The sequence below is a fragment of the Astyanax mexicanus genome, chromosome 18 (genome assembly GCF_023375975.1).
Source record: "Astyanax mexicanus isolate ESR-SI-001 chromosome 18, AstMex3_surface, whole genome shotgun sequence".
In the NCBI taxonomy this organism is placed as follows: Eukaryota; Metazoa; Chordata; class Actinopteri; order Characiformes; family Acestrorhamphidae; genus Astyanax; species Astyanax mexicanus.
Genome location: NC_064425.1, coordinates 17,086,037 through 17,111,493, shown reverse-complemented (window position 1 = coordinate 17,111,493; position 25,457 = coordinate 17,086,037). Strand labels below are relative to the sequence as shown.

Genomic DNA, 25,457 nt, shown 5'->3' with positions numbered 1-25,457 from the left:
ACGGAGATACTCTAGGTTCTTGTGATCAGTAAGAACGGTGAATGGATGTGCAGCACCTTCCAGCCAGTGACGCCACTCCTCTAGAGCTAGTTTAACAGCCAGCAGCTCCCTATCCCCTATCCCATAATTACGCTCCGCTGGTGACATTTTCTTTGAGAAAAAGGCTACGGGATGTAGTTTAGGCGGTGAACCACTGCGTTGGGAGAGAACTGCTCCGATACCAGTATTAGAAGCATCTACTTCGACTACAAAGGGCAGATCAGGATTAGGATGCGTGAGAATGGGGGCAGAGACAAAGGCGGCTTTTAACGCTTGGAAAGCTTGGTCAGCTTCAGGGGACCACTTAAGAATTTTGGTAGCATTCTTAGTTAACGCTGTAAGGGGAGCAGCTATGGTACTGAAGTTGCGTATGAAACGCCTGTAGAAATTGGCGAATCCTAAGAAACGTTGGAGATCTTTGATAGATTGGGGAACAGGCCAGCTAGTAACGGCGTCTACCTTCGAGTCATCCATAAGAACTCCCTGGGAGCTGATAACATAGCCGAGAAATGCGACTCTCTGAAGGTGGAACTCGCATTTCTCGGCTTTAGCATAAAGATTGTTTTCCAACAACCTCTGAAGAACTAGACGAACGTGCTTAACATGTGATTCGAGATCGGGGGAATAGATCAAAATGTCGTCAATAAAAAGGGTTACGTATTTCCCAATCATATCCCTAAATACGTCATTCATAAATGACTGAAATACTGCGGGGGCGTTAGCGAGACCATAGCTCATAACAAGGTACTCGTAGTGGCCATTGGTGGTGGTAAACGCGGTTTTCCACTCGTCCCCCTCCCTAATGCGGATCAAATTGTACGCACTACGCAGATCGAGCTTGGTAAAGTAAGAAGCCGTACGTAACTGTTCGAGAGCACATGGAATGAGGGGCAACGGGTAAGCGAATTTTTTCGTTATGGCGTTCAAGCCTCTATAATCAATGCAGGGTCTCAGTCCCCCGTCCTTTTTCTTAACAAAGAAAAACCCAGACCCGACAGGGGACTTCGACGGCCGAATGAAACCCTGGGCTAACGCTTCGGTGACATAATCATTCATAGCCTTTTCCTCATCTAACGTAAGAGGATAGACTCTAGCTTTGGGTAGGGTGGCACCCTCCACTAGGTCGATGGCACAATCATAGGAGCGATGCGGAGGTAATTTAGTAGCGTTTTCCTTGCTAAACACTTCTAAAAACTCTGAATATTCAGGGGGTACAACAATGGGATCAGAAACATCAGGACTCTCTACAGAAGTAGACTGAATAACTAAACTATCCAGAGCTAAACAATGTTCATGACAGTGAGCAGACCAAACCGTGATATCCCCATCGCGCCAGGAGACAGTGGGATCGTGGGTCTTCAGCCATGGCATGCCCAGGATAACCGGATGCTCGGTGCAGGGAAGCACGAAAAGTGGTAGTTCCTCAAAGTGAAGAGCGCTGGCTTGTAGAGTGATGGGCAGAGTCTGCAGGGTAACCGGCTTGGAGCGGACAGTCTTTCCATCAACAGCATGGATGGCTAATGGACGTAGAAGTTCTCTGGTGGGCACTCCATGCTCCTTAACTAGGTCCTGGCTGATGAAGTTCCCCTCCGACCCGGAATCTACAAGCGCTGGGACAGAGAGCATACCAGTAGGTAACACAATATTAACAGGCAAAGAAAAACATTTAGAGCGAAGGATTGTGTTGTGCTTACGTACCACGTTAGCGCGTGGAGAGCACTCCACGCGTTGTCCCAGGGCTGGAGCTTTCACAGGTCGGGTCAGGAGACCACACTCAGCCTTGAAATGCCCGGCCTCTCCACAATAAAGGCATAGGCGAAGCTGGATTCGTCGCTGCCGCTCCTCAGGAGTTAGCCGGGTTTTCTGGATATCCATGGGCTCTGGGGCAGGCAGCGCAGCTTTCTCTGGAGTGGGAGCGCGGGGCAGAGACACAGAAGTGTGTTGAGTGCGAGGACTGATCTTGGGTCGGCGCGAGAGAAGTTGATCCAACCGGATCGACAGTGAAATGAGCTGATCCAGGGTCAGGGAATCATCTCTGCAGGCTAATTCCCTCTGTATATCTGGATTAAGTCCGCATCTAAACACGTTGATCAACGCAGCGTTATTCCACCCACTACCAGCCGCGAGAGTGCGAAACTCCAGAGCGTAGGAAGCCACCGGCTTCTGACCTTGCTTAAGAGCCAGCAAAAGTTCTCCATTAGACTGTCCATAACGCGAATGATCAAAAACTGAGCGGAAAGTAGCCAAAAAGTCAGTGTAACTAGCCCCAGAAAGGTCTTCCCAAATAGCTGTAGCCCACTCGAGTGCCTTACCAGAAAGCCGTGAGATAATGAAACCGATCTTAGCTTTATCGGTTGTAGGCGGTGAATTACTGAAAAACACGGAGCATTGTAAAAGAAAACCGTTGCATTTTTCCGGATCCCCATCAAACAACTCCGGTTTAGAGACAGAAAATCCAGGCACAGAAGAGTTAGCGTTGGGCATACTGGGGGCAGCTAACGGGCTAGGGCTAGGCTCAGTTACGCCTCTGAGGTGAGCTAGCAGCTCAGCTAGTTGTTGCTGCTGCGTGGTTTGCTGGCGGGCTAGCTCAGAAACAGCTTGGGTCACACCAGCGAGCGTTTGCTGGTGCTGACCGAGTAGCCTCCCCTGGTTGGCTAAACCAGATCTAATAGCCTCAGTATCTGCTATCTGATTTAGTTCGGCCGCGTATTCTGTCATGGTCTGAACAGAATAGCAGACAAGCGCAGATACTGATAAAAATAAAGTATGTTTATTATGATAATAAACAGATATAATCAGGGTCGATACAGAAATAAGGTTGATCACCAGTAGACAGAGCAATGAAGACAAAACCATACCATAAACGAGAGACAGTCCAGAGTTCATACACAAGCAATCCAGTATCAGAGATAATCCAAAAGGCGGTGGTGAAAGTACAGTCCAGGTCATACACAAATAATCCAATATAAAAGGCAGAGGCAAAAATCGGCGTCGGGAAACAAAAAGCAAGGTCATACACACAGTAAACTGAGACAAGAGATAAGTAACGCTTTGTATGAGGATAACCTACAATACGCGGCGATGAAGTCTGTTTGGCGTGCACCTTTATAGTGCCAGTAATCAGTATTCGGGGCTTCCTGGTGGAAGCAGGTGAGGTGTCACGTGATCAGGTGAGTGCGTGATGTCAGCGGGTGGTGCATTCTGGGTAGTGTAGTTGTTAACCTGAGAACCTCCGTTAGAGCTTGGTGTGGAAGGGACAGAGGAGCTAACAGCACCAGACGTGACAGTTCCTATGTTGGCTTGGAGCTACAGTGTTCAGTCTTGTGCTGCTGCAGGATTATAATGTCAGTATTGAAAGTGGAATGGAAAAATAAAATAAAAGCTAATAAAAGCTAACTTTAAAAGCTGATTTATCTATTTATAGGTATAAGTTTGAGTAAACTGGACATTGTTGTTTTATTATTATTATTATATAAACTACTGACAACGTTTCTTCCAAATTCCAAATAAAAATATTGTCATTTAGAGCATTTATTTGCAGAAGGTGAGAAATGGCTGAAATAACAAAAAAGATGCAGAGCTTTCAGACCTCAAACAATGCAAAGAAAACAAGTTCATATTCATAAAGTTTTAAGAGTTTAGAAATCAATATTTGGTGGAATAACCCTGGTTTTTAATTACAGTTTTCATGGGTCTTGGCATGTTATTTCTCCACCAGTCTTACACACTGCTTTTGGATGAATTTATGCCACTCCTGGTGCAAAACTCCAAGCAGTTCAGCTTGGTTTGATGGCTTGTGATCATCAATCTTCCTCTTAATTGTGTTCAAGAAGTTTTCTTATTTCAATTTCATCATTTTTAAGTGGTCTCTTATTTTTTTCCAGAGCTGTATGATGCCCTAAAGTTCACTAACTAGTTAGATAACCAGCAGCTTAGTTACTTACTTCAATAATAAATGCATAATAATAAATGCATAAATATAATAAATAAATATGTAGCATATCAACTATACAAACAGTACATCTCTTCTGCAAATATAAAATAGTGTACTAGACTTTATCTGACATGACTAGGAGCTCCACAGGCCTCTGACTGGAGAGAAGATCTGAAGTTAAACTGACTGAAACGAGCAGATAAGAGCTGCAGGTCAGCGCGCGCTCGCTCTCAGGCTGAGCTGAGCTGTGGATGTTGGGCCAACCCACCAAAATAAAAGTGCGGTGAGGCGTTGAGCGGAGCGCCGTGCGGTTTTGCGCAACAGCTTCACTCAGGGATTTATTTCCAGCCAGAAAATCTGAACAGAAGAATTTCACACAGGAGCTCCGGCGCTTTATATCCGCGGAGTGCAGTTTCTCAGGTCTCGGCTGTGTGTCTGCACCTCTGTCAGAATGGGCCGCGTAAGTTTCTGCTTCTTTACTGCTGTTTGTGTTGAGTTGAGCTTTATTCTCTCAGAGCTCTGTGTGTCAGTGTGTGTGTGTGTGTGTGAGAGAGAGAGAGTCGGTGAGAGTAAATGAGGAGGGTAAAATAAGACTCATTAAGCTCCTACAGAGCATTTATACAGCAAATAAGTGTGAGTACCAGTCATGAGCTGATGAGTTTTGCTCTGTAACTGTAAGGTGTGTGTTATGTAACTAGCTAGCAACTAAGATATGGTGCCAGTTTTAAACATAAGGCTTAAAAATACCCTTTTCTGTGGATAAATTCTGTTGACAGCTTGTTTTAATGATCCAAAACTATTTTTAAGACTATTTACACAAAGAGGAATATGTAATTAAATAAGCGTAGATTGAGGAAATGAATGAAATTCAAAGAGACCTCCTGGAGTAAAAGTTATGTTCCTGATTTGAGAGAGAGCAACATTTTATAATAAATGGCACCAATGTGCTTCTGCTTACATTCCTGCAAAGCCACATTTATTTGTTTAACCCTCTATGGCATAAATTATCTCTTTCTGGAGGAAAAATATATTTTTTGACAGCTTGTGAGTCCCTAGGATATAGAAAATATATAACCTTAATTTCATTTGATTCTTTTCAGATGTTTTACAGCAAGAATCTAGTAAGACCTAAAACTATCAAATGACCCAGTTGTACGTCTCCTTGTATTGGGCGTAGATATGCCTTGTAACATTGTATTAAAAACAAATTCAATTAAATAATACATAAGAAAAAACCTAAGGTACAGTATGTTATGGTGTAATAACCAACATTTTGGTTTGTTGCCTGAGGGCAACACTAGGCCATAGAGGGTTAAAAAACAGGGTGTCTAGTAGCTCCCGGGACATTTTCTGGTTATAAAAGCATTTGCTGTTTACTTTAGCAACCATGATTCTGCTAAAATTCTACTAAAATGACCATTTTCATTCACTCTGAAAAAAGACTGCACCCCAATCTATGTTTTAAAAGTACTTTTTATAATGCTCAGTGCAATTACATATTCTCACAAAAACGTACAGACTGTCACTTTAAATTCGGGGGTTCATTTAGTTGCTCTGGACATCTAGTCTATGAGGTATATCCTGATTCACAAAGTTCCTTAGGCTGATTCTAGATTAGATTTGTGTGACGGTGATCTTGAGCTACGCAAACATTAAGGAATCTGACCCCAGATCAGCTGTTCTGTCGTGAAATGTTTTTTTTTTTTTTATCCTAGACTGCAGGGAATTGGGAATTGAAATCTAAATGAGCTGACCAATAGTTTTTTTGTTCCTTTGTCAGAGAAAAGAAACCTTTATCCTCTACCCTTCTTGTGCTTTCTAATGACATCTAGACCTTGATCTGCAAGTGAACAGTTAAAGATTTACCCCGACAATAACCTTGCAAAATGCAATGTGTCATGGAAAAAAACTGCTTCATGGCAGGGCATATTCCAGCATTCAGACTGCTGGCAAAGCTACCATGAGTTAATCGAATTTCAGAGGAGTTTTTTTTTCTGCTTAGTCTAACACACTCGCAACAATACAGGTGAGCCTCGCCAAAGGCAAAGAAAAGACTGGACATAACTTGTTCCAATGTGACTATCAGAGTTCCAACTGGATTTATTACAGGGGGAAAAAAAGTTAAGACATGGTCCATCTGAATTCCACCCATTTGTTATATTTCTCATATATTTCAGAATGAAGGCATCACATGTAGCTTGCAGACAAATCTAAACCCGTTAACCTTGGCACCTGCTTGATATTGAGATGCAGTAAAGAGGCATTTTCTTTGTTTTACATCAAAGGCATTGTGCTGGACATGCGCCTGGTCATATGCCTCTATAGCTTGGGTGCATTTAAACCACCCCTCAGGGAAAGTCGTGCAGGAGCTTTGTTGGGACCACTCCAACATTCCAGGGCTTTTCCTTCAGCCAGCGCCTGTAGTCCAGTGCCAGAGCCCTGGCCAATACACCCTCTTTCACTGGCACATCTTGAGACCAGACCTTCTCTCTTTACAGTGTAACACTGCCTACTCGCCTGCTTACCTTTGCATATTCCCTCTCTTCCTGGCCTCTCTGTGACTCCACCTTTAGAACAGGATTAGCTGTTAGGATGGAGAACAACCCTGTGCCTTTGATTAGGAGTTGAATGACAGAACAGAAGTAATATTGCATTTCAATTATTGGTATTGATTTGTGGTGGTTGTCTTTTGACAATGAAAGACTTCTTAAAGTAAATTTAAAAGGATCTGACTGGTAATACTAGAAAACAATAATGTTTTTTACATTCTTTTCCAGCAATGAAATTACTGTGATTAGCTATAGCTTTAGTTTTATACACATTTCAAGTGTGTAATGCTATCATATATTAATGTTCTGATTCATACTTAATCACCAGATCAGATATATAAGAAATTGAATGACATACACTGACATGCTGCTTGTCATGGTATAGAAACTATTATCCCATGACTTTTGACATGTCGTATGGAAGCTAAAGAATGTTGCACTGACTTGCAGGATATGTGCAGGAGTCGCTTGTTCATTCACATGAACATTTCTAGCTAGATGTCACCTGGCATGTTCATTACAACTACCCACTGTACTGTCCACTGTGCGTGGTAATGCCTTATATGATGCTGGCTTACTCACAAGAAACACATGAATTAATAATAATATTTTAAATTCAAGGGGAATGTATATGGTCAAAGCTGGATTAAGGTCAAGCAGGACACCTCAGAAATTCAGGACATTCCAGTGATCCATAACAGTGGTTAGATATTAAACCAAAGCATGAGGGCTATTGATCTCTAAGGTAACTAGTTTAGCCTTTATTTTAAAGGTCAGTTCAGCTTCAACACCCTATACTAATTGGTAGCTTGTGTGTGTTATTCATTATACATGGTTTATAATTAGCTCTCCTTGTAGCCACGACATTACGCTTGTGTTCATCCAACAAACTTAATGGAGAATCCCATCTATTGTAGGATGGAATGCTGGGAACACTTTTTTTTGTTCACTACCTATTTAAGACAGGAACTGCAGTTAGCAAGAGAAAGCTGCAGTATGGCCTTTTTATATGTCCCACCCAAAGATCTTACCTAATGTTCCAACATTAGAGAAAAGTAATAGAACCATACCCTCTTGAGATCTGCTTCTCTGCATCATGATAGTTCGTTTTTTCAAATGTTGACCATTTGGCCTCATATGGAGACTTATATGGAGACATTACAACATTACACTCAATTGATGAAAAATAAGATAGTGGGAATCCCAGTCAAGATTTTCTACAGACAGTTTATACAGAAATATGGTCCAGGTAAAAATTCTCATTGAATGTTTTGTCTAAAACTAGTTTATTTACTTACTGTAGAAAGCATTTTTTTTTTGTTTTTGGACCTGTGTGTGTATGTGCCCCTCAAATGGCAAGGATCTTTATTAAATATCAAAATAAACTATTCTCCCCATATGAGGACATTGTTTTTTTTTTGCAAAAACAACTTCCTGTACTAATACAGGGTTTTAGTTTTTATACTTCTTGGGTCCTACTAATCCAAAAGAGCTTGGAGAAATTAAAAATGTGCACCAAGGAAATATCAGGGTCTCAGGAGATTAAATGTGTGGACAGGCCGCCCACAACTTCAGCTCCACAAGGCTCTAATCAGATTCTGGACAGAGGCCATGCAGAATGCCTCAGTGACACTATTCAGCATCATTGCTGATTTTTTTTCTGACTCAGCTGTTTTTAAAACAGTCTCTTCATTCTCTTTGGTTTTTGGTGTTGCAGAATGAATATATTTCCCTATTTTCGCAATAGCAGCTGCTCTGACTTCCCACTTATCTCATTGCAAAGGAATATGCATTCCTCTTGTCTGTCACACTTAACAGATTGCATGAAACTAAGTAAAGTTGCAGGTACTACAAGTTACTACCCGAATGCTTTGTATTGACCCGGACTTTAAGAAACAACATGTGCTAGAAGAGTTCAAGAACTTTGCAATGGCAATGTGCAATATGATCACATTCATAGCTACATTGAGTTAATAAATAGTCAGACTTTTGGGGTTTTGTCATATATTTCTATAACTCTGATTGCTGCTGACTCATGTGACGTTAGCATGTTGTAGCATGACAACCTTAGGCACAATACACTGGATACCTATCTTATATACTTACTGCCTTAATTACCCAGCTGCATGCATACCTCTGAGTATGAATGAGAGCACTTGAGTGTTATAAAGTTGTAGGGGTTGTGATAAATTACCTAGCTAGGTTTGCTAACCTTAGTTGAAGTCCAATGTTTAGCTGTTCGGGAAAGTATTAGCCAGCTTGACATCCGTCTTGTAGTCCTTCTGGACTCTAAGCTATCTCAATCTATTAAGCACATTGCCAACGTGTACTCATGTTTTACTCTGTATCTGATCATGGAGCTTTTTGGAAAAATGCCACAGCTGCAGAACACTGTGTTTGTCTGGTATTGTGTTCCATACCTGACAACCTGGAGAGTGGAAATAGAGAATTTTGGGAATGAGCTAAAGGCAGAATCAGAGACTAAAACAAATACATTGATTTACATTTTTCCTTAAAATATGATGACACACTACAATTATTTTATGAGTTATTATAGAAAATAAAATTTATTCTGGTACTTTAAGTCATTGAAAAACATTGTCTACCACATTTAAGTTTTTTTCACTGTCCAAAATAATCTGAATTTACAAGAGAAAATAAAACTTTTTTGTTTTTACTTTTAATGAAAGATTTTATCCTGGAAAGTCTCATGTTTACCCATATGGAAAATTCATACAAACACATTAGTACTTCCAAACATTTAGGAAGCTGTGAACAATAGACCCTATTCAAAGCTTACTTTGAGTATTACTTCAAATATGGTTTGTTGTTATGAGCTGCAGTAAACACAGCCTCATTAGCAGTTCTGAGAGAATGAAATTCTGCATTGCTGTTGAGCCAAGACATTAATAGCCAATATTTATTATTTAATCGTCCATAAGTAACACAAAAGTGTTCACAACTTACTTAAACACTTAAAGAAGCATGTCATGAGAAGAACCCATGCCGCTTCAGGTCACTGTGGTGCTGCCTGTTCTCCTTTTAACACGGAAAACTCTGAGTTTGGTCAATAGCTTAATAATTAGTTTGAGGCAAAGCCTCGTCTCCCACATGTTCGTACACAAACAAGCAAATTAGCAATCAGGAAGTGATTCAGCACTGTTCCTTTCACATTTGTCACCAGACAAGCTCTCCACAGGAAGTCTGCAGAGCGGGGATCGTCATCCAGGGCTACTGTGTGATATCTGCACTCATCAAGTACTCATATCCAACCATGTGGAAGAACTGTTCAGTCTGCAGGCTACAAACCCTAATAGCTAATCCTTGCGTAGACGGAACACTGGTTAATGTATCAGAGTCGTAAAGGAGGGAGATGTCAGTCAAATCAAACAGATGGGTGTGACTCAAATACCTGGAATCACACCATAAAATAGTGACACATCAGAGCGGTCTTATCTCTCACAGTTTACAATGAAACGTTTAAACGTGGCTTCAGAACAGAAAGATTATGAGCTGTAGTTTATTGTTGGTTCAAAATGTCTCAACTGAGATACAGATAAAATAAAAGCATAAACAGGGCTTTTATTCTGCCTTTTATATAAAGCACTGAAAAACTTTGATTCAGGTCATTGTCCTGCCACAATATTCCAAGTTTTAGGTCTTTGGATTTTGACAATCTCATTTAAAAGTGTACAGTTTCCAAAATGTAACTGTCAGCTGACAAACAGATGACCTGACATTCTCTTAAAGATTATCTGATACAAATCATACACAAAGTGACAAAGAACTCAAGAACAGCTTCTTTAGAACTGAAGGAAAGTATATGGTCACATGTTCATTCATTATTTCTCTAGAAGACAAGCGAAATAGACAAAAGTTTATCCTACTTTTGTTGGAGTCTTTGTTTCTACTCTCCAGGAAAAGCGTTCTGGAGCAAAAGGTTTTGGAGCATTGCTGTGAGGATTTGATTACAATCAATGATAAGAGCGTTAGAACAGTCAGGATGTTTTATGATCATCCCCAACTCCTTATCTCATCCCCAAATCCTCAATGCTCACACCTATATAAGTTGTGAGGTGTTATCTTGTGAGTGAGGTAGAACACTGCGAACATGTTCATGTCAAGGTTATGATAAAAGTGAATAATTGGAGTTGGAGCGAGTCCTGACAAATGGAAGGAATTTCGCATTTTTGAAGTTTCTGCACACTTGTTCACAGTTTCACATGTGTAAAGACAGTACAGTGGATGGGAATGATTGTGACTGGCAGTGTCTGTCTAGAATGGTCTGTGACTCTGACACTTCACATTCAATGAGTATGACCCACATGCAAATCCCACAGATCACTACGGCATTCTTTAGCTTTCTTTGGGCCTTGGAACATGATACTTGTTCCTGTCCCATGACATTTGGCTTGCAACTGTACAATGGAATAAAGTAAGGAACTTTTTAGACAGGAAAGTAAGCATCAACATAACGTACATATCCTATATATATAAACATGTTGTGTTAATATAAATGTATTTACTATATAAAGATGTTTGTCAGCCATTCAAAACATTGTCATGTTTCTTGTCACATAAAATACCACATTAAATGCCAAGAGGTTACACAAAGTAAACTCCTAATTTGATTTGAACAGCAAAGTTAACTCTTAATTTGATTTGAACAGCAAAGTAAACTCTTAATTTGATTCACATGTATCGTTCAGTTTTTCTAGCTGGAGGGTGATGTTACCCAAGAGAAACACTTTAATTATCTGCTGTAGGCTTGAGTCCAGTGCAACCATATGACGTTGTCATCGTACGTCAGTGGTGACCTACTACTGGAGAGATTTTGTCCATTTGTCACATGTTTTTATAATAAACGCAAGATTTCCATTTGGTGTTTACATCATATTAGAGAGTACTTGGCATGTGCACTATTTAGGGCTGGCTACAAGTTCTTCCTAAAAGAATTCAGTCCGATTTTAATAAAAACTCTAAAAACTTGAGAGACGGATGCCTGCGATGGCATTAGGTACACTTACACTGCACTGTAAGCCCGGATAAGTTGAATTTACTTTAAATATTTGAGAAAACCGGTTGCCTTAAAAAAAGTTAAGTAATGGATAATAAAAGCTTAAGTTAGCATAACTTAGAACATCAAGTTTTTACAGCTAAAGGGGAAGTTGATTTAACTTTTTTATTTTTGTTATACTGTAAGACCAAATAAGTTGAGTTAACTACTTAACTTTTTTAAGGCAGCCGGGTTGCTCAAAATTTATTAAGTAATGGGGAATGAAAACTTGAGTTACCATGAATTAAAACATCAAGTTATTACAACTAAAGGGGAACTTGATTTATTTCTAAGGTAGTCCAGGGGGAATCACCACATACTTATGATGAGTATCAGAAACTGTCGTACACACTCAGTATGCAAATAGATTGTGACAGAAGCCAATGAAAAGGACAACAGACTAAACTCAGTTATTATAAGTTGGTTCAACTCAAAGATCTCAGTTTGAATGTTTATGTGCCCACAAATGTTCAATTAACTCAAAATAGAATAGAAATAGAAATATTCAATTTTGGGGCGCTTAGTGGTCCAGTGGTCTAAAGCGCTGCCACTATGAGCGGGAGGTCGCAGGTTTGAACCCCCGCTCATGCAGCTTTGCCATCAAGCTGCCGGCGCTCAGAGGGAGCACAATTGGCCATGCTCCCTCCGGGTGGGTAGATGGCGCTCTCTCCCCATATCACTCCTGCGGTGATGTCTGCAGAACAGGGCGTCTGTGAGCTGATGTATCAGAACCGAGCCCCTGCGCTGTCCTCCGAGCGCTCTGGCTGCTTGGCAATGCTGCATCAGCAGCAGCTCGAAAAGAAGCAGTGGCTGACGTGAGCAGGAAGCATGTGTCTCTTCACCCTCCTGGTGTGTTGGGGCATTACTAGTGATAGGGGGAGTTCTAATGAGTGGGTTGGGTAATTGTCCGTGTAAATTGGGGAGAAAAAGGGAAAAATTAGAAAAAACAAAAAGAAATATTAAATTTTATGTAAAACAGACTTAAATCATTTGAGTACAAACAATGTATGTATTTACAGTGTGGAAGCTCTGGAACTCTGGAAGAACTCAATAACCCCCATGAGGCTGTGTGTTACAGTGATTTCATCACAGATATGGTTGTTTTTGCCTAAAACTTCCTTATTTGTAAAGGAAGTCATAGGTGTGTGTTTATTTTAGAATTTCGAAGCATAACTTCTGTTTAATAACGCTTGTTCACCTTTGTTTCCTCAGCGTTTATCTTCCAGGCAGAAACATGCCCATCCTTAAGAACCTCCCAGCTCGCCTGAAGGGGGGCAAGGTGAATGTGGATTTGGAGAACACGCACAGCGAGCTGATTCTCCGCAAGATGAGCCTCAACCACAACCCATTTGGCACAGAAAACGGATCAGACGAGGATTGGCCCAGGGACAGCGGGGGCTCACTGCTGGATGGAAGAGCTCCCCGGGACCGCAACCCGTTCGAGGATGAGGAGGACGAGAACGAGGCCAACGAGGAGAGGCGTGGAGGCTCCGGAAAGGGCAGTTCCCTCAAAGGGACACTGGACCGCATCCGAGGAGTGTCTCCACTCAAGACCCTGGGCAAGCTGGGCAAGGGTCTGCGCATGTCAGGAAGGAGTAAAGGCAGTGCCACCCCTTCTCCACAGGGCTCCATCGGCATGCCCTCACCCATGGAGAGAAAGAAAAAGGGCAGAAGGAGTTCAGACGGAAGCCTCCTGAGGTACAGATGTGGATTATATTGTCACATAATCATATCAGACAATGCAATGTATTAAAACAAACTGGTTCATTAGACATTTTGCATGGTTAAAGGTTTACAAACATTATATTTACCTAAAAACATTTGCACAAAATTGTAAATGTAAATGCTTTATTGGAAGTTGCTCACACAAATACTTATCTAAAACCATGGATGTTCAAGAACACAGTAAGGAAGTTCAATGACCTGCTTGAACCCACAACACTCACACCTAGGTTTCAAAGTTTAACAGTTTCAGTGTCATATTGAATAAGACCTTTGAATCTGAATCTCTAGAGTAAATTGTTGCCAGTGTTAATTCAAAACGTTTTATAGGGCTGTAAGAATTAATATTTTTATTATTGTGATATGAGTTTTAATGATAAACACATCAAATGAGCTGCAGTAACATTATGAATAACAGCTGACCTAAATTGCTTACTCACATGCAGCAACAGATGATGCATTTCACATTGCAGACTGTGCTCATGTGAAATAATGAGGCTGGATGTAGAGCGAGGTAGAGTTAGGTAGAGGTCCACAGTGAACACACACACCACACTACTTCTTAGACTGGGAAACGTCTTTATCGGTTTATCGATATTGGAATTTCCAAAAGCAGTGTAGCACATCAGAATTTTTTGTCCCTATCATACAACTCTATCTTTAGTTATTTAATCAACAGTTAGTAAAGAGAGTTAAAATGTAACTATAGTGATGATTTAACACTGGCAAATTTACTGGGTAGTTATGATACAGTTATTATATTCATTGTTATAAATTGGTTTCTTGATAGTTATACTTGCTTTAAGTATGTTAACACTCTGGGCTCCGTGAAATCGCTGTCTGTTTCAATGTTTCTATTAATATCTTTGGAATAATATAGCACAGAAATACATTAATACATTCCTAAATATATGAATACAAGTCTGCACTTTTTTAAATAGATTAATAGTTTTACTCAAAAAACTTTCCACTGCTTTCTGTAATAACTAAGTAACACAATACTGTACTTAAACTTTCAGTATCTTATAGAATAAAGTACTTGCCATACTTTAACACAAAAAAACTTTGAATACTTAAGTACTTCCACTTAGGTAAGGAGCTTAAAGTACACTTCAACTTCTGCTCAAGTCACATTTTTGATAGAGGACTTGTTCTTTTACTCAATTCTGGGTCTTTTGTACTTTATACATGTGTGTTATTTGAGTGAATCATTGTGCACAATCCTATGTGACTCTATTCAGAGTTATGATGATAATGATTTTCATCATGGCCCTGCGCCTGATTCTTTGCGTTGCTAAAGAATGAAGTTTAATTGGAAGACAATTATACAGTGAAGTAAGTCCTAAGTGAATTCCCACAAAACACAAAGGGATGTGCAAATCCAGTAATTACAGATGAGACGCAGATGACAGACACGCAATTCCACCAGTTAGACATGGCGAGAGGCCATAGACAAGATTCTTAACTGTGATCATTGAATAGATTTTAATAGGAACATTAGTAACAATCAGCATTGATGGTGAGTTTGTGAACTCCAGAGAGACTGTCATTCTGTTGGTAGATCACTTGCTGGTTTTAAGACATAATGCAGACACTTGTTTCAAGACACAGTGGCAAAAAATGTAATTAAAATGGATACAAATGTGAAATAAATATTTTAATATTCATCCAGCACATTTAAATATGTGAAATATTTAAAATATATTGTTTATTGTTACAATGATGTGGGGCCTGCATGAGTAGCCTAAGAAGAGAACCAGAAAGTTTGGTCCATGTGGGCCCCACATAGAGATGGATGACTGTGATGGGCCCCATCAGGGTCAGTGATGGGACAAGGAGGGATTGAACTTGGGACCCATCTGGGTGGTGCTCTGCACATGAGACCTAGATAGGACTCATTCGTGTAAGATTAAGTTATGCTGTAATGACGAGGGCACATTTAAAAAACCCATTTGGATCCCAGTAACAGCACAAATACAAACGTACAAACATACAAACGTGCTGGATAGTGTTGAGATTGAGAGCGTTCTAGATAATTTGGAGATGTTAACCGTCCTTTACTTCCAGGACTACACTAGACTCTCAAGACCTTTTTTGCTTTCCTGCTCTCTGATCTGTGTCCTTCTCTGTGCAGAATGGCAGGCAAGTGTCGAGAGAACAGCCGTAAAGAAAGCTTGCCCAATGGAGACCTGTGTTCAGAGAGTGACGCCGACTCTACCAGCCGCAGACTCTCGTTTTTGAAGATCGTGGGCCGAGGCAAGCAGAAGAGGGAGTCCATGGTGGACCGCTCAGCATCGCCCGGACCTGAGGAGGAGCCGGTGGAGGAGGTACCAGAGGTCAAACCCAGGGAGCCTCTATCAGGTCAGAGCACATGTTGCCTCCTAGAGAATTATGAGAACAATCAAATTCATTTTTTTTTGATCATTTAAAAAAAATGTGCAACAAGATTTGTTTGCAAGATATAACAATTACATAAAGCATTTTTGGCAAAAATAAGGTATATCCATTAAGCAATTTAATTTTATTTCATGCAGTTTGCAGAGAAATTAAGTGAAAACTAGTTTGTGGAAAATAGTTTGACCTGCATGCCCATCATGCATTGTAGGCAGGTAATTGTGCAAGGGTGTACACTCAGATCAGGTTACAGCCTTTTCGAAGGCCTGTTTAGGCATGACACAGAATGGTAATGGGCCGATTCCTGAAAGCCTTTTTTGATAAATAGGTATTGTGTAGTCGACCTAGCCCAAATATGCAACCACAGATATGTTTAGCATGCTCAGCTTTTATTAAAACCATTAAAAAAATGTCAATAATTATTTACTAATAAAATGTAAATGTAAACAAATATATAGTTAACATTGCAAAAACAAATCTTTCACTTTTGTGTTTTGACATGATGTTGGTCTGGCAGCTTTTCATTTATATTGTGTAAAGTAGGCTCCGAGTGGTAGAGCGGGCTAAGCTCTGCCACTATGATCAGGAGATCGCTGGTTCGAATCCTGTTCATGTAGCTTGCCATCAGCTACCAGAGCCAGAAAAAACACAATTGGCCTTGTTCTCTCTGGGTGGGTAGGTGGCACTTTTTTCCTAAATGCAGTTGAAAAGAGGCAGTGGCTGACTTTTAATGTATCGGAGGAAGCATGTGCTAGTCTTCATTTTCCTGTTGTTAGGGCATCACTAGTGATAGAGGGAGTCCTAATGAGTGGGTTGGGTAAAAATTAGTAATATATATATATATATTGTTTAAGATATTCATGATTTCATCATATAAACTAGCGTTAAATCAGCAATACCACTTTTACTTGTGACACACAATGTGTTAATTGAACACTAAAAGTGTAGATTCAACACTAGCAAATGCATTGATACAAATGCTTTGTAGAAATGCTCCAGCATGACTTAGAATAAAATATTTTTCCACTGGCCTCCACTGAAATTTAAGAAGTCTTTTTGCTTTTCCAATTAAGTTTCAATTTTTGAGATGCAAGGTTTTTGCCTGACAATGACAATACAATATATATTTTGTGTTTAAGCGTGAATTTCAACAGCAGGTGATGTACTGGTACATACATAATGGTGACATGGATTCCAACTCTTCATCCAAGCATTCTCCAGTTCTAAGAGCTAATCATTCACACTCTGCCAGTGAACCAGTAGGATAGGCCTTATCACCTTGCCATCACCTTGTCATATCTCGTAAGCACAATGCAGGCTGTCATAGCTGAAGGCCTTAATGCAGCACAGTTTTTTTGCACATACAGTATGTGCAAAGCAATGGAAAATCGAGAAAGAGGAATTTGTGTAAAGGGGAACTGCGTATGTACCCCACTGTCATGTTTGGCCATGTCTCTGCTTTCTTTCGATGGGGGTGGGGAAAGTGACAAGCTGCTGCTCTACATGCCCCAGCTGACACAGCACAAAAGTGCTTTTATTTGTATGCTTAAGCACATTATGTTGACGGGAAACTTTCTGGTAACCTCCCCATCACGGTCATGCTGGTTTCCAAGCTCTTATCTTCAAGAGTTCTCTGTAACTCTCCACTCTGTACAGAACACACAGTACGACACTTCAGTTCAGTTCCATCCACATTCTTGATAGAAGATGATTATCAATGCTTTGAAGCAGAGTACGAATTATGCAAGGACTTCTGCTTGTGTGTGTGTGTGCTTGTGTATGGGTTGGTGTGTGGCTTGTGTGTGGGGGACAATGTGATAATAGTTTTGAGTATCTCATTCATTTCTCAACCAGTAAAATATCTCTGATGTAAGTCTAGCCAGTTAGTTTTAGTAAGCTTGCTCTTAAAAAGACAATTTCATAAAAAACGACTTTATATGACAGAAATGTAGTTTACACCTGCTTGTATATTCTGAAACAAGTTTTTTTCCTGCTTTTGTTGGAGTAACTGTGTTTACTGAAAATGGAAGCCTTTCTATTAGATGTTGTAATATTGCGCATTTCAGGGATAAGAGTGTTAGTGAGGTCAGGATCTTATATAATTATCTCTCCAGCCAAAAAGTACTGGATGGAGGACACCGTTTCCACTGTTGTTGGGTTTTATTCCATAATTTGTCTATTTTGTCCCACACACCAGTCTGATTTTATCTTATCAGATAAATGATAATCCAGGCACTTATCAGATTACGTGATCAAGTGTAAATTAAGTCAATAATTATGATGGAAAAAACACGAAAAAAACAATAAATTCATTGCATAATATACAGTACCATAGCATAGCATTGTTTTAGCACAGTGACAAAAACATTTAAATATGACTTACTGCCTTCCCATTGTCCTCTTACATGTTGTTAAAGAGATTTAAATGGCTAACTAGGGTTAGCTTAGCATGTGCTCAGGTTTGAGTTCTTAGCATTCCGCTTTTGAGTTCTTCTTCTGATGCATGGTAAGATATTTGATATTTATTAAATCATTGCACACCTTTGTTTTTAGCTCTGTAACAAAAGCATCATTATTTTTTTAGTTACTGTGTTTGTCGTTGTCTTCTCACATGGTGTGAAGTAGTTAAATCTATTAAAACTGGCTAGCTAGGCTAAGATTTTAGCTACATTAACAAACACTTTTTTCCTGCATTGGCCATCGTGTTTTATTATGTTGTAGCTTTAGGTGTGAAAGGGCTTTTGCTACTAACAGTTGTGGCATTTTGGAATTAGTCTGTATTACAGCTGTTTTAAATCCACTGGTGTATTTTAGTTTCATGCTGGTTTTTAAAACCCCTTCTCCAGTCTTACAGCTATTTCTTTTAGGGGGCCCTGAACCTAATTACCCCACGATTCAGAACCTGGCCTGAACTTTCCTAAAGGTTCCTTCGAGAGTGCCCAATACGGGAAAATATTGCTTATTTAGCAAACATTACTTGTGTGCCAAAGAAAAAACATTGTTCTGTCAAGGCAGCTGTTCTCAAGTGGCAGCACATTCCTTGGTGATGTTGAGGGAGAGATTTTCATTGCATTGCTGTTGTTTAAATAGCAGGAAATGGGGACTTAAAATGTTTTATTAAATGAGCACATTTGCACATTAATCACTAGAATAAAAACAGTAAGGTGCTAAAGGATAGACGTCAGACTTTCATTATACAATAATGTTGGGTTAGCCCTGGGCTAGAAAGTCTGTGGCTAATAGGAGTTTTTCATGTTCGGATCATACAACCAGTATATGATTATATCAGAGGTGGTACTGGGTGGGTAATTCAAATTCCACACACGTTTATTTATTCAAATTACCTCTTTAATGCGTTTTTTTAAGATGGGGGAATAAATTTTCCTTTCCCATGATATGTGACTGTCAGGGTTGACCCAGGCAGAGAGACGAGGAGGCGGACGTAAACACAGGTAGGGCGAATTTATTAAATAAATATAAACAAATAAACAAGTAAACATGAAACAAAGAAAAACAAGAAACAGAGGCTATAAAACTAGACAGGATGAACTTAAACAGGGCAAGGGAATAAACTAGAAAACTAAACAGGGAACTAGAAAATAAACAGAGATAAACACAGAACAAGGGACTCGGGTAAAGGCTATGGAAACACTGAGATCAGAGAAACGCAGAAGGACAGACAACGGGAGACAGTGCAAAGACCGACACGGACAGGTGACAGAGGAAAGCTTTTTAACATAACAGGAAACACACTGGGAGTGGAAACACCTGGGGAAGGGGTGGAGCTACAAATGAGACATGAGGTAATGGAAAATCACAGGCAGAACACAGGGGCATGGGTCACGTGGGACAACACAGGCACGAGGACAGACAGGAAACAGGGCCAGGCGTGACAGAAACCTCCCCCTAAACGCGCAGCTCCCGAGGCGCGTAAAAACAAACCCCGGGGGCTGGCGGCAGGGAGAGGCCGGGGAAAACAGGAGACCGAACGGGAGACTGGACAGGGAACTGGACAGGAGATGGAGACTGGACAGGGAACTGGACAGGAGATGGAGACTGGACATGAGACGGAGACTGGACGGGGAACTGGACAGGAGACTGAGACTGGACGGGGAACTGGACAGGTGACTGAGACTGGACGGGGAACTGGACAGGTGACTGAGACTGGACGGGGAACGGAGACTGGACGGGGAACTGGACAGGTGACGGAGACTGGACGGGGAACTGGACAGGTGACGGAGACTGGACGGGGAACCGGACAGGTGACGGAGACTGGACGGGGAACCGGACAGGTGACGGAGACTGGACGGGGAACTGGACAGGTGACGGAGACTGGACATGAGACAGAGACTGGACGGGACCGGACATGGGAACAGGGACAAGAACATTGACGGGGACGGAAACAAACACAGTAACAGGGACAGGAACAGAGAAACCACCGGGGACAGGAACTGGAACACTCACAGATACAGGGACCAGGACAGGGAGAGACAGGGGGACCAAAAACATAGGTGGGTGCCCAGGACTGGCAAAAGTCTGTGGGGACAGCCTGGGCACATAACTGGGGGCAAAGTCAGGAGGCCTTGGAGCAGGCCTGGAAATACGGGGCCTGGGCCCAAACATAGTTCTGGGAGCTGCAGGTGCTTGGGCAGGTGCTGGAGCAGCTGGGACTGCTGGTGCTGGAGCAGCTGGGACTGCTGGTGCTGGGGCAGCTGGGACTGCTGGTGCTGGAGCAGCTGGGACTGCTGGTGCTGGAGCAGCTGGGACTGCTGGTGCTGGAGCAGCTGGGACTGCTGGTGCTGGAGCAGCTGGGACTGCTGGTGCTGGAGCAGCTGGGACTGCTGGGGCTGGAGCAGCTGGGACTGCTGGGGCTTGAGCTGGAGCAGCTGGGACTGCTGGGGCTTGAGCTGGAGCAGCTGGGACTGCTGGGGCTTGAGCTGGAGCAGCTGGGACTGCTGGGGCTTGAGCTGGAGCAGCTGGGACTGCTGGGGCTTGAGCTGGAGCAGCTGGGACTGCTGGTGCTTGGGAGAGCGGCGCGGCCGCCGCTGAAAACTCGGAGAGCGGCGCTGCCGCCGCTGCAGTCTGTGAGCGCGGCGCGGCCGCCGCTGAAATCTCGGAGAGCGGCGCTGCCGCCGCTGCAGTCTGTGAGCACGGCGCGACCGCCGCTGAAGTCTCGGGGAGCGGCGCGGCCGCCGCTGAAATCTCGGAGAGCGGCGCGGCCGCCGCTGAAATCCCGGAGAGCAGCGCTGCCGCCGCTGCAGTCTGTGAGCGCGGCGCGGCCGCCGCTGAAATCGCGGAGAGCGGCGCTGCCGCCGCTGCAGTCTGGGAGAGAGGCGTGGCCGCCGCTAAAGTCTCGGAGAGCGGCGCGGCCGCCGCTTGTATCAAGGGGTGCAGCGTTTCAGACGCGTGCTTCACGGGGCGTGGCAAGAAGAGATCTGACGCTGCAGCACTGGAGCCCGAAGCTGCGGTCGAAGTGAAAACCCGGACTGGAGTCCTACTCTCTCGTGCAGCGTCAGGTGTGAGTAGCGCGGGGAGCGCTGGTTCGCCGGTGAAAGCTGGCGCGGGGAAAGTCTTTGACCGCGGCTGGCTCGCCGCGCAGGGGGTCTCGGAGCGCGGTTCTGCTGCCACCGTGGAAGGAAGTAGCGGCAGGCGGGCTGGTGCAGGAGGATAGTCCTCTTCCTCCTCGCTGGACACAGGTGTGAGGAGATCGGAGTAGTCCCAGAGAAAGGACTCCTCACAGCCTGCATCCAAGTCACCCCCGTCCTCCTCGGGGCGAGGACCGAGGCCGACAGCACACACCCCCAGCGCCCCCCCAAAATTTTCCCCGCTCCGGAGGGAGTCCTCCCGCGCCTTGCGGGCTTTTCGGGCCTGTTTCCTCCGAGACTTTTTCCCCTTATGAGTCTCGGTGGGCACCGCTGAAGCTGGGCTGACGGGCTCCAACCCGAGGAAAGGCGCTGGGAGCGGTTCATCTCCTCGGATTTGCTCGGCGAGGAGGCGGAGAAACTCCAGGTCCGCCTTCCGAGCAGCATGCCACTGGTTTACATCCATTGTGGTCGGTCTTTTTGTCAGGGTTGACCCAGGCAGAGAGACGAGGAGGCGGACGTAAACACAGGTAGGGCGAATTTATTAAATAAATATAAACAAATAAACAAGTAAACATGAAACAAAGAAAAACAAGAAACAGAGGCTATAAAACTAGACAGGATGAACTTAAACAGGGCAAGGGAATAAACTAGAAAACTAAACAGGGAACTAGAAAATAAACAGAGATAAACACAGAACAAGGGACTCGGGTAAAGGCTATGGAAACACTGAGATCAGAGAAACGCAGAAGGACAGACAACGGGAGACAGTGCAAAGACCGACACGGACAGGTGACAGAGGAAAGCTTTTTAACATAACAGGAAACACACTGGGAGTGGAAACACCTGGGGAAGGGGTGGAGCTACAAATGAGACATGAGGTAATGGAAAATCACAGGCAGAACACAGGGGCATGGGTCACGTGGGACAACACAGGCACGAGGACAGACAGGAAACAGGGCCAGGCGTGACAGTGACATGTCAGTGTATATATGGAATATAAGTAAGTGGGTCTTACAATAGTCTTACCAAATTTGGCAGACATATGGACCATCATCTTGTCTTTTTTCTCATTAAAACATCGTACATGTACTTTTTATCTTTGGAAATAAATTAAACAGCAAAGTCAATATTAGGTTTTATTATTTGGTAACTGTAAGAAACATCTGTCCAACTGTCTTTGATGACTGGGATGGGCTTAGGTTTGATTTGGTGCAACCTACATTGATAAGAAGGCCATAATATAGGTGGTTGCACCGCAAAGTAGTAAATGATTTCCAGACCTCATTGAATTACAACCCACATCCCTCAACCATAAAACTATAACTGCGCTTAGAGCCACACAGCCTCGGCCACCATGGGAACAGTGTCAAACTATGACCTTGGCCACCAAAATACAGCATTCATACAGTATATGTGCAATATAGCTTAACAGACTCCACCAGCTGCCAGTGTCACCTACCTCAGCTAAGCTTTTACACATGTTTGAAAGACTACCTTATTTTTTCACAAGGCAAATAATTGGAACCGTTTTTAAGTATTGAGTAGCCCCACTGTACAAGGTGGGGCAGACATTCCAAATGATCTGATTTGAGTCTCCTAACATTGTACATGTTCATACTAATTAAGGCTGCATGGAAAAACCAGCTTGTCCTTAAACTTTGGGTTCATGTCATCAGTTTGCACCCAGCCCTGCAGTCTCCAGTGACAGAAATGGCTAAGGAGGGGCAGCAGTTAATGTAATGGCCACTCCAAGTCCAAGTGCTTGAACTTCCTGAAGAGTTTAACCCATTATAGGTTTATTATCCAGTTATTGAACCTAATGCAAAAACTATTGCATATTATGTGGTAACTGTCTGAACTGTCTGGTTTAGCTTATCATGCTTTTGGAGTGCAAAAACCTGCAGGGTTCTATCTTGGGGTGTATGAAACTGAAGTTAATATGTCAATATTAAGTGAGTGTTGTAGAAAAGAAAATGGGAGGTGGGCTACTCCCACCTCTCGTCCGGGGTACAACTTCCCCTGCGTGTTCGTTTGATAGAGAGAGTCAGACAGGTGGAGTGAAGCTGAAAGCAAACCAAGTATTTATTACAAAGTACTGAATATTCAGGAGAACCAATACATATTAGACAGTGTTACAGCCGTCTCAGTAAGAGTTCTGACCCCCTCTGATCTGACTCCATGTTTTATACCCAAAATGACGTAAGCCTGTTGATGAGGCGTTGCTAAAATCATCTCATGTTAATATGCATAATTTCACGTGTTAGTACTCAAGTTTCACGTGTCTGACCGGACCACTAATGTTTGGCCTTGACTGTGTTCTTCCATCCTGGCACTATCTGTGTGTGTGCGTCACCCCCCGCTTTGAAGCAGAGGTTTTTTAGGGAGGCACTCACTGACCAAAAGGCTGCTTTGATCTAATAGCCTTTTTGTAGCAAATTAGCCCCGTACCAGTCGAATTGATGACCGTTAGTTAGGGTCATGCAGTAAAACAAAATACTTCAAGCCTGAGCTACATCTCATATGTTATATGTTAATGTGGGTTAATCTGCCATATAATAAAGTCTGTGTTAGTCACATGCCATATCAAACAATGTTTTACTATATGTGTAAAGGATATATTGTGATTATTGGTTAATCTTTTATATAAATGCGTGTAAAATACACTGTGAGTAAAAATGATCAAATATAATGTGAGTATTGGTTAATGCCTATAAAATACAAGGTTTCACACAATGATTATGTAAATACAGATACTAAGATAAGTAATCATAATTGAAAGATATTTGTCAATACACTTAAGGTAAAATAAACAGTTACTCTTCAATTCTCCCTTTTGACGTATCAACCAGATACGTCAACACATCATAATTCCTCCAAATATGTATATTTACATATGTTCAACACTTGATCAACACATGTGTGAACAGTTAGCTAATGGTGGGAGCGAAAACCTGTTCCGGCAGCCTTCCAACCAATTTATGACAGGAAAAATTCTCCCACGGTCCCTCTGCCACCAGGCGACCAAAAATTCGAACTCTATCAAAGGAGGAAGTGACATCATTGCAATAAAGTCATCCCCAAGACTGGTTGGTTTCCAGCATTTCCCCTTGCTCTTCCTCACACTCCAGTATAGGCCGATCCCCCCCATTATTGTCAATTGTGTTTGTTTGTGGCCTCGTCGGTGTCGATGGTCGGTGTATCTGTAACTCTAACTTTGATCCATCCGACAGGGTCGTTACCATTTACATCCACCCCGACCCCTATGAAAAATGCCGAAGATTTTTCCCCATTAGGATCGGATTGCCACTCTAATGCAATGGTTATTAGATTATTTATCGCACCATTATCCCTTTGTATGTTAAGCTTATTTCATTTCTCCCGCTCACGAGTCGCCCAGCTTTCGCTTGTATCCCAATTGACATGTGTCGACCTAATTACGTGTTCCCACTTGTGACAAGGTCTGGCTTTATAAGCTGCTTAATCGGTGTTATGGATGATTCTCATGAAGCTGCATGCAACATGTCCATGACAATTTTTAAAATCAGTACTTAATTCACAAAAACTCTGATATTGTGTGTAAAGCAAATAGGTAGTACTGTATGGATCAATTGTTTTCATTATCATAGAAAATCATTTTTATATAAATTAAATAAAAAATATATGGAAATTCACATTACCGTTATGTGTCCGTACCCCTTCTTTCTAATTTTAAGTTAAACCATAGTAAAAGTACTAAGCATATCGAATCAATAAAATAGATGAAAGTCATTTAAAGTATCAACATTTATACATAATATAAATATTTTTGGTGTTTGAACAAAAAATGTACTTGATTTTAAACAAAATAACTGTGTCCGAACAATTTTTCTCATTACCGTTTCATGATTTTACCCCCTTAAAAAAAAAAAAAAAATTACACTGTGCCTTGAAATTGATCAGCTATCCCATGATGCATCACGTCAGAGACAAGCTTCAAAATGGAGATAAGATCAGTTGGTCACTATTCTCTCCCTTTGAGAAATCTGTGTTAATATTACTAAAACTGTCCTCAATTACACTGTGTATTATCATTACCGTTATGGTTTAATACTCATTACTTTTAAAAATAAATTATTTCATGAATATCATCACAATATAAGGCTTTGACAGCTGGCAAAGTTATAGGTTGTTAGCATATT

At 42.0% G+C, this 25,457-nt stretch overlaps 1 protein-coding gene across 2 annotated transcripts in view; it reads left to right on the top strand.

Moving 5' to 3' along the window:
• exoc3l2b (exocyst complex component 3-like 2b) overlaps window positions 1-25,457 on the top strand; it is a 66,100-nt gene that overhangs the window by 10,338 nt on the left and 30,305 nt on the right. The window contains exons 1-3 of one of the 2 annotated variants that reach the window (XM_007245973.4): window positions 4,244-4,433; window positions 12,791-13,276; window positions 15,435-15,661. In XM_007245973.4, coding sequence (XP_007246035.3) covers window positions 12,813-13,276; window positions 15,435-15,661 — 691 coding nt within the window. In that variant the 5' untranslated portion in view covers window positions 4,244-4,433; window positions 12,791-12,812. Of the gene's footprint in view, window positions 1-4,243; window positions 4,434-12,790; window positions 13,277-15,434; window positions 15,662-25,457 lie in introns of those variants that run through there. The other variant, XM_007245974.4, reaches the window with a different exon arrangement.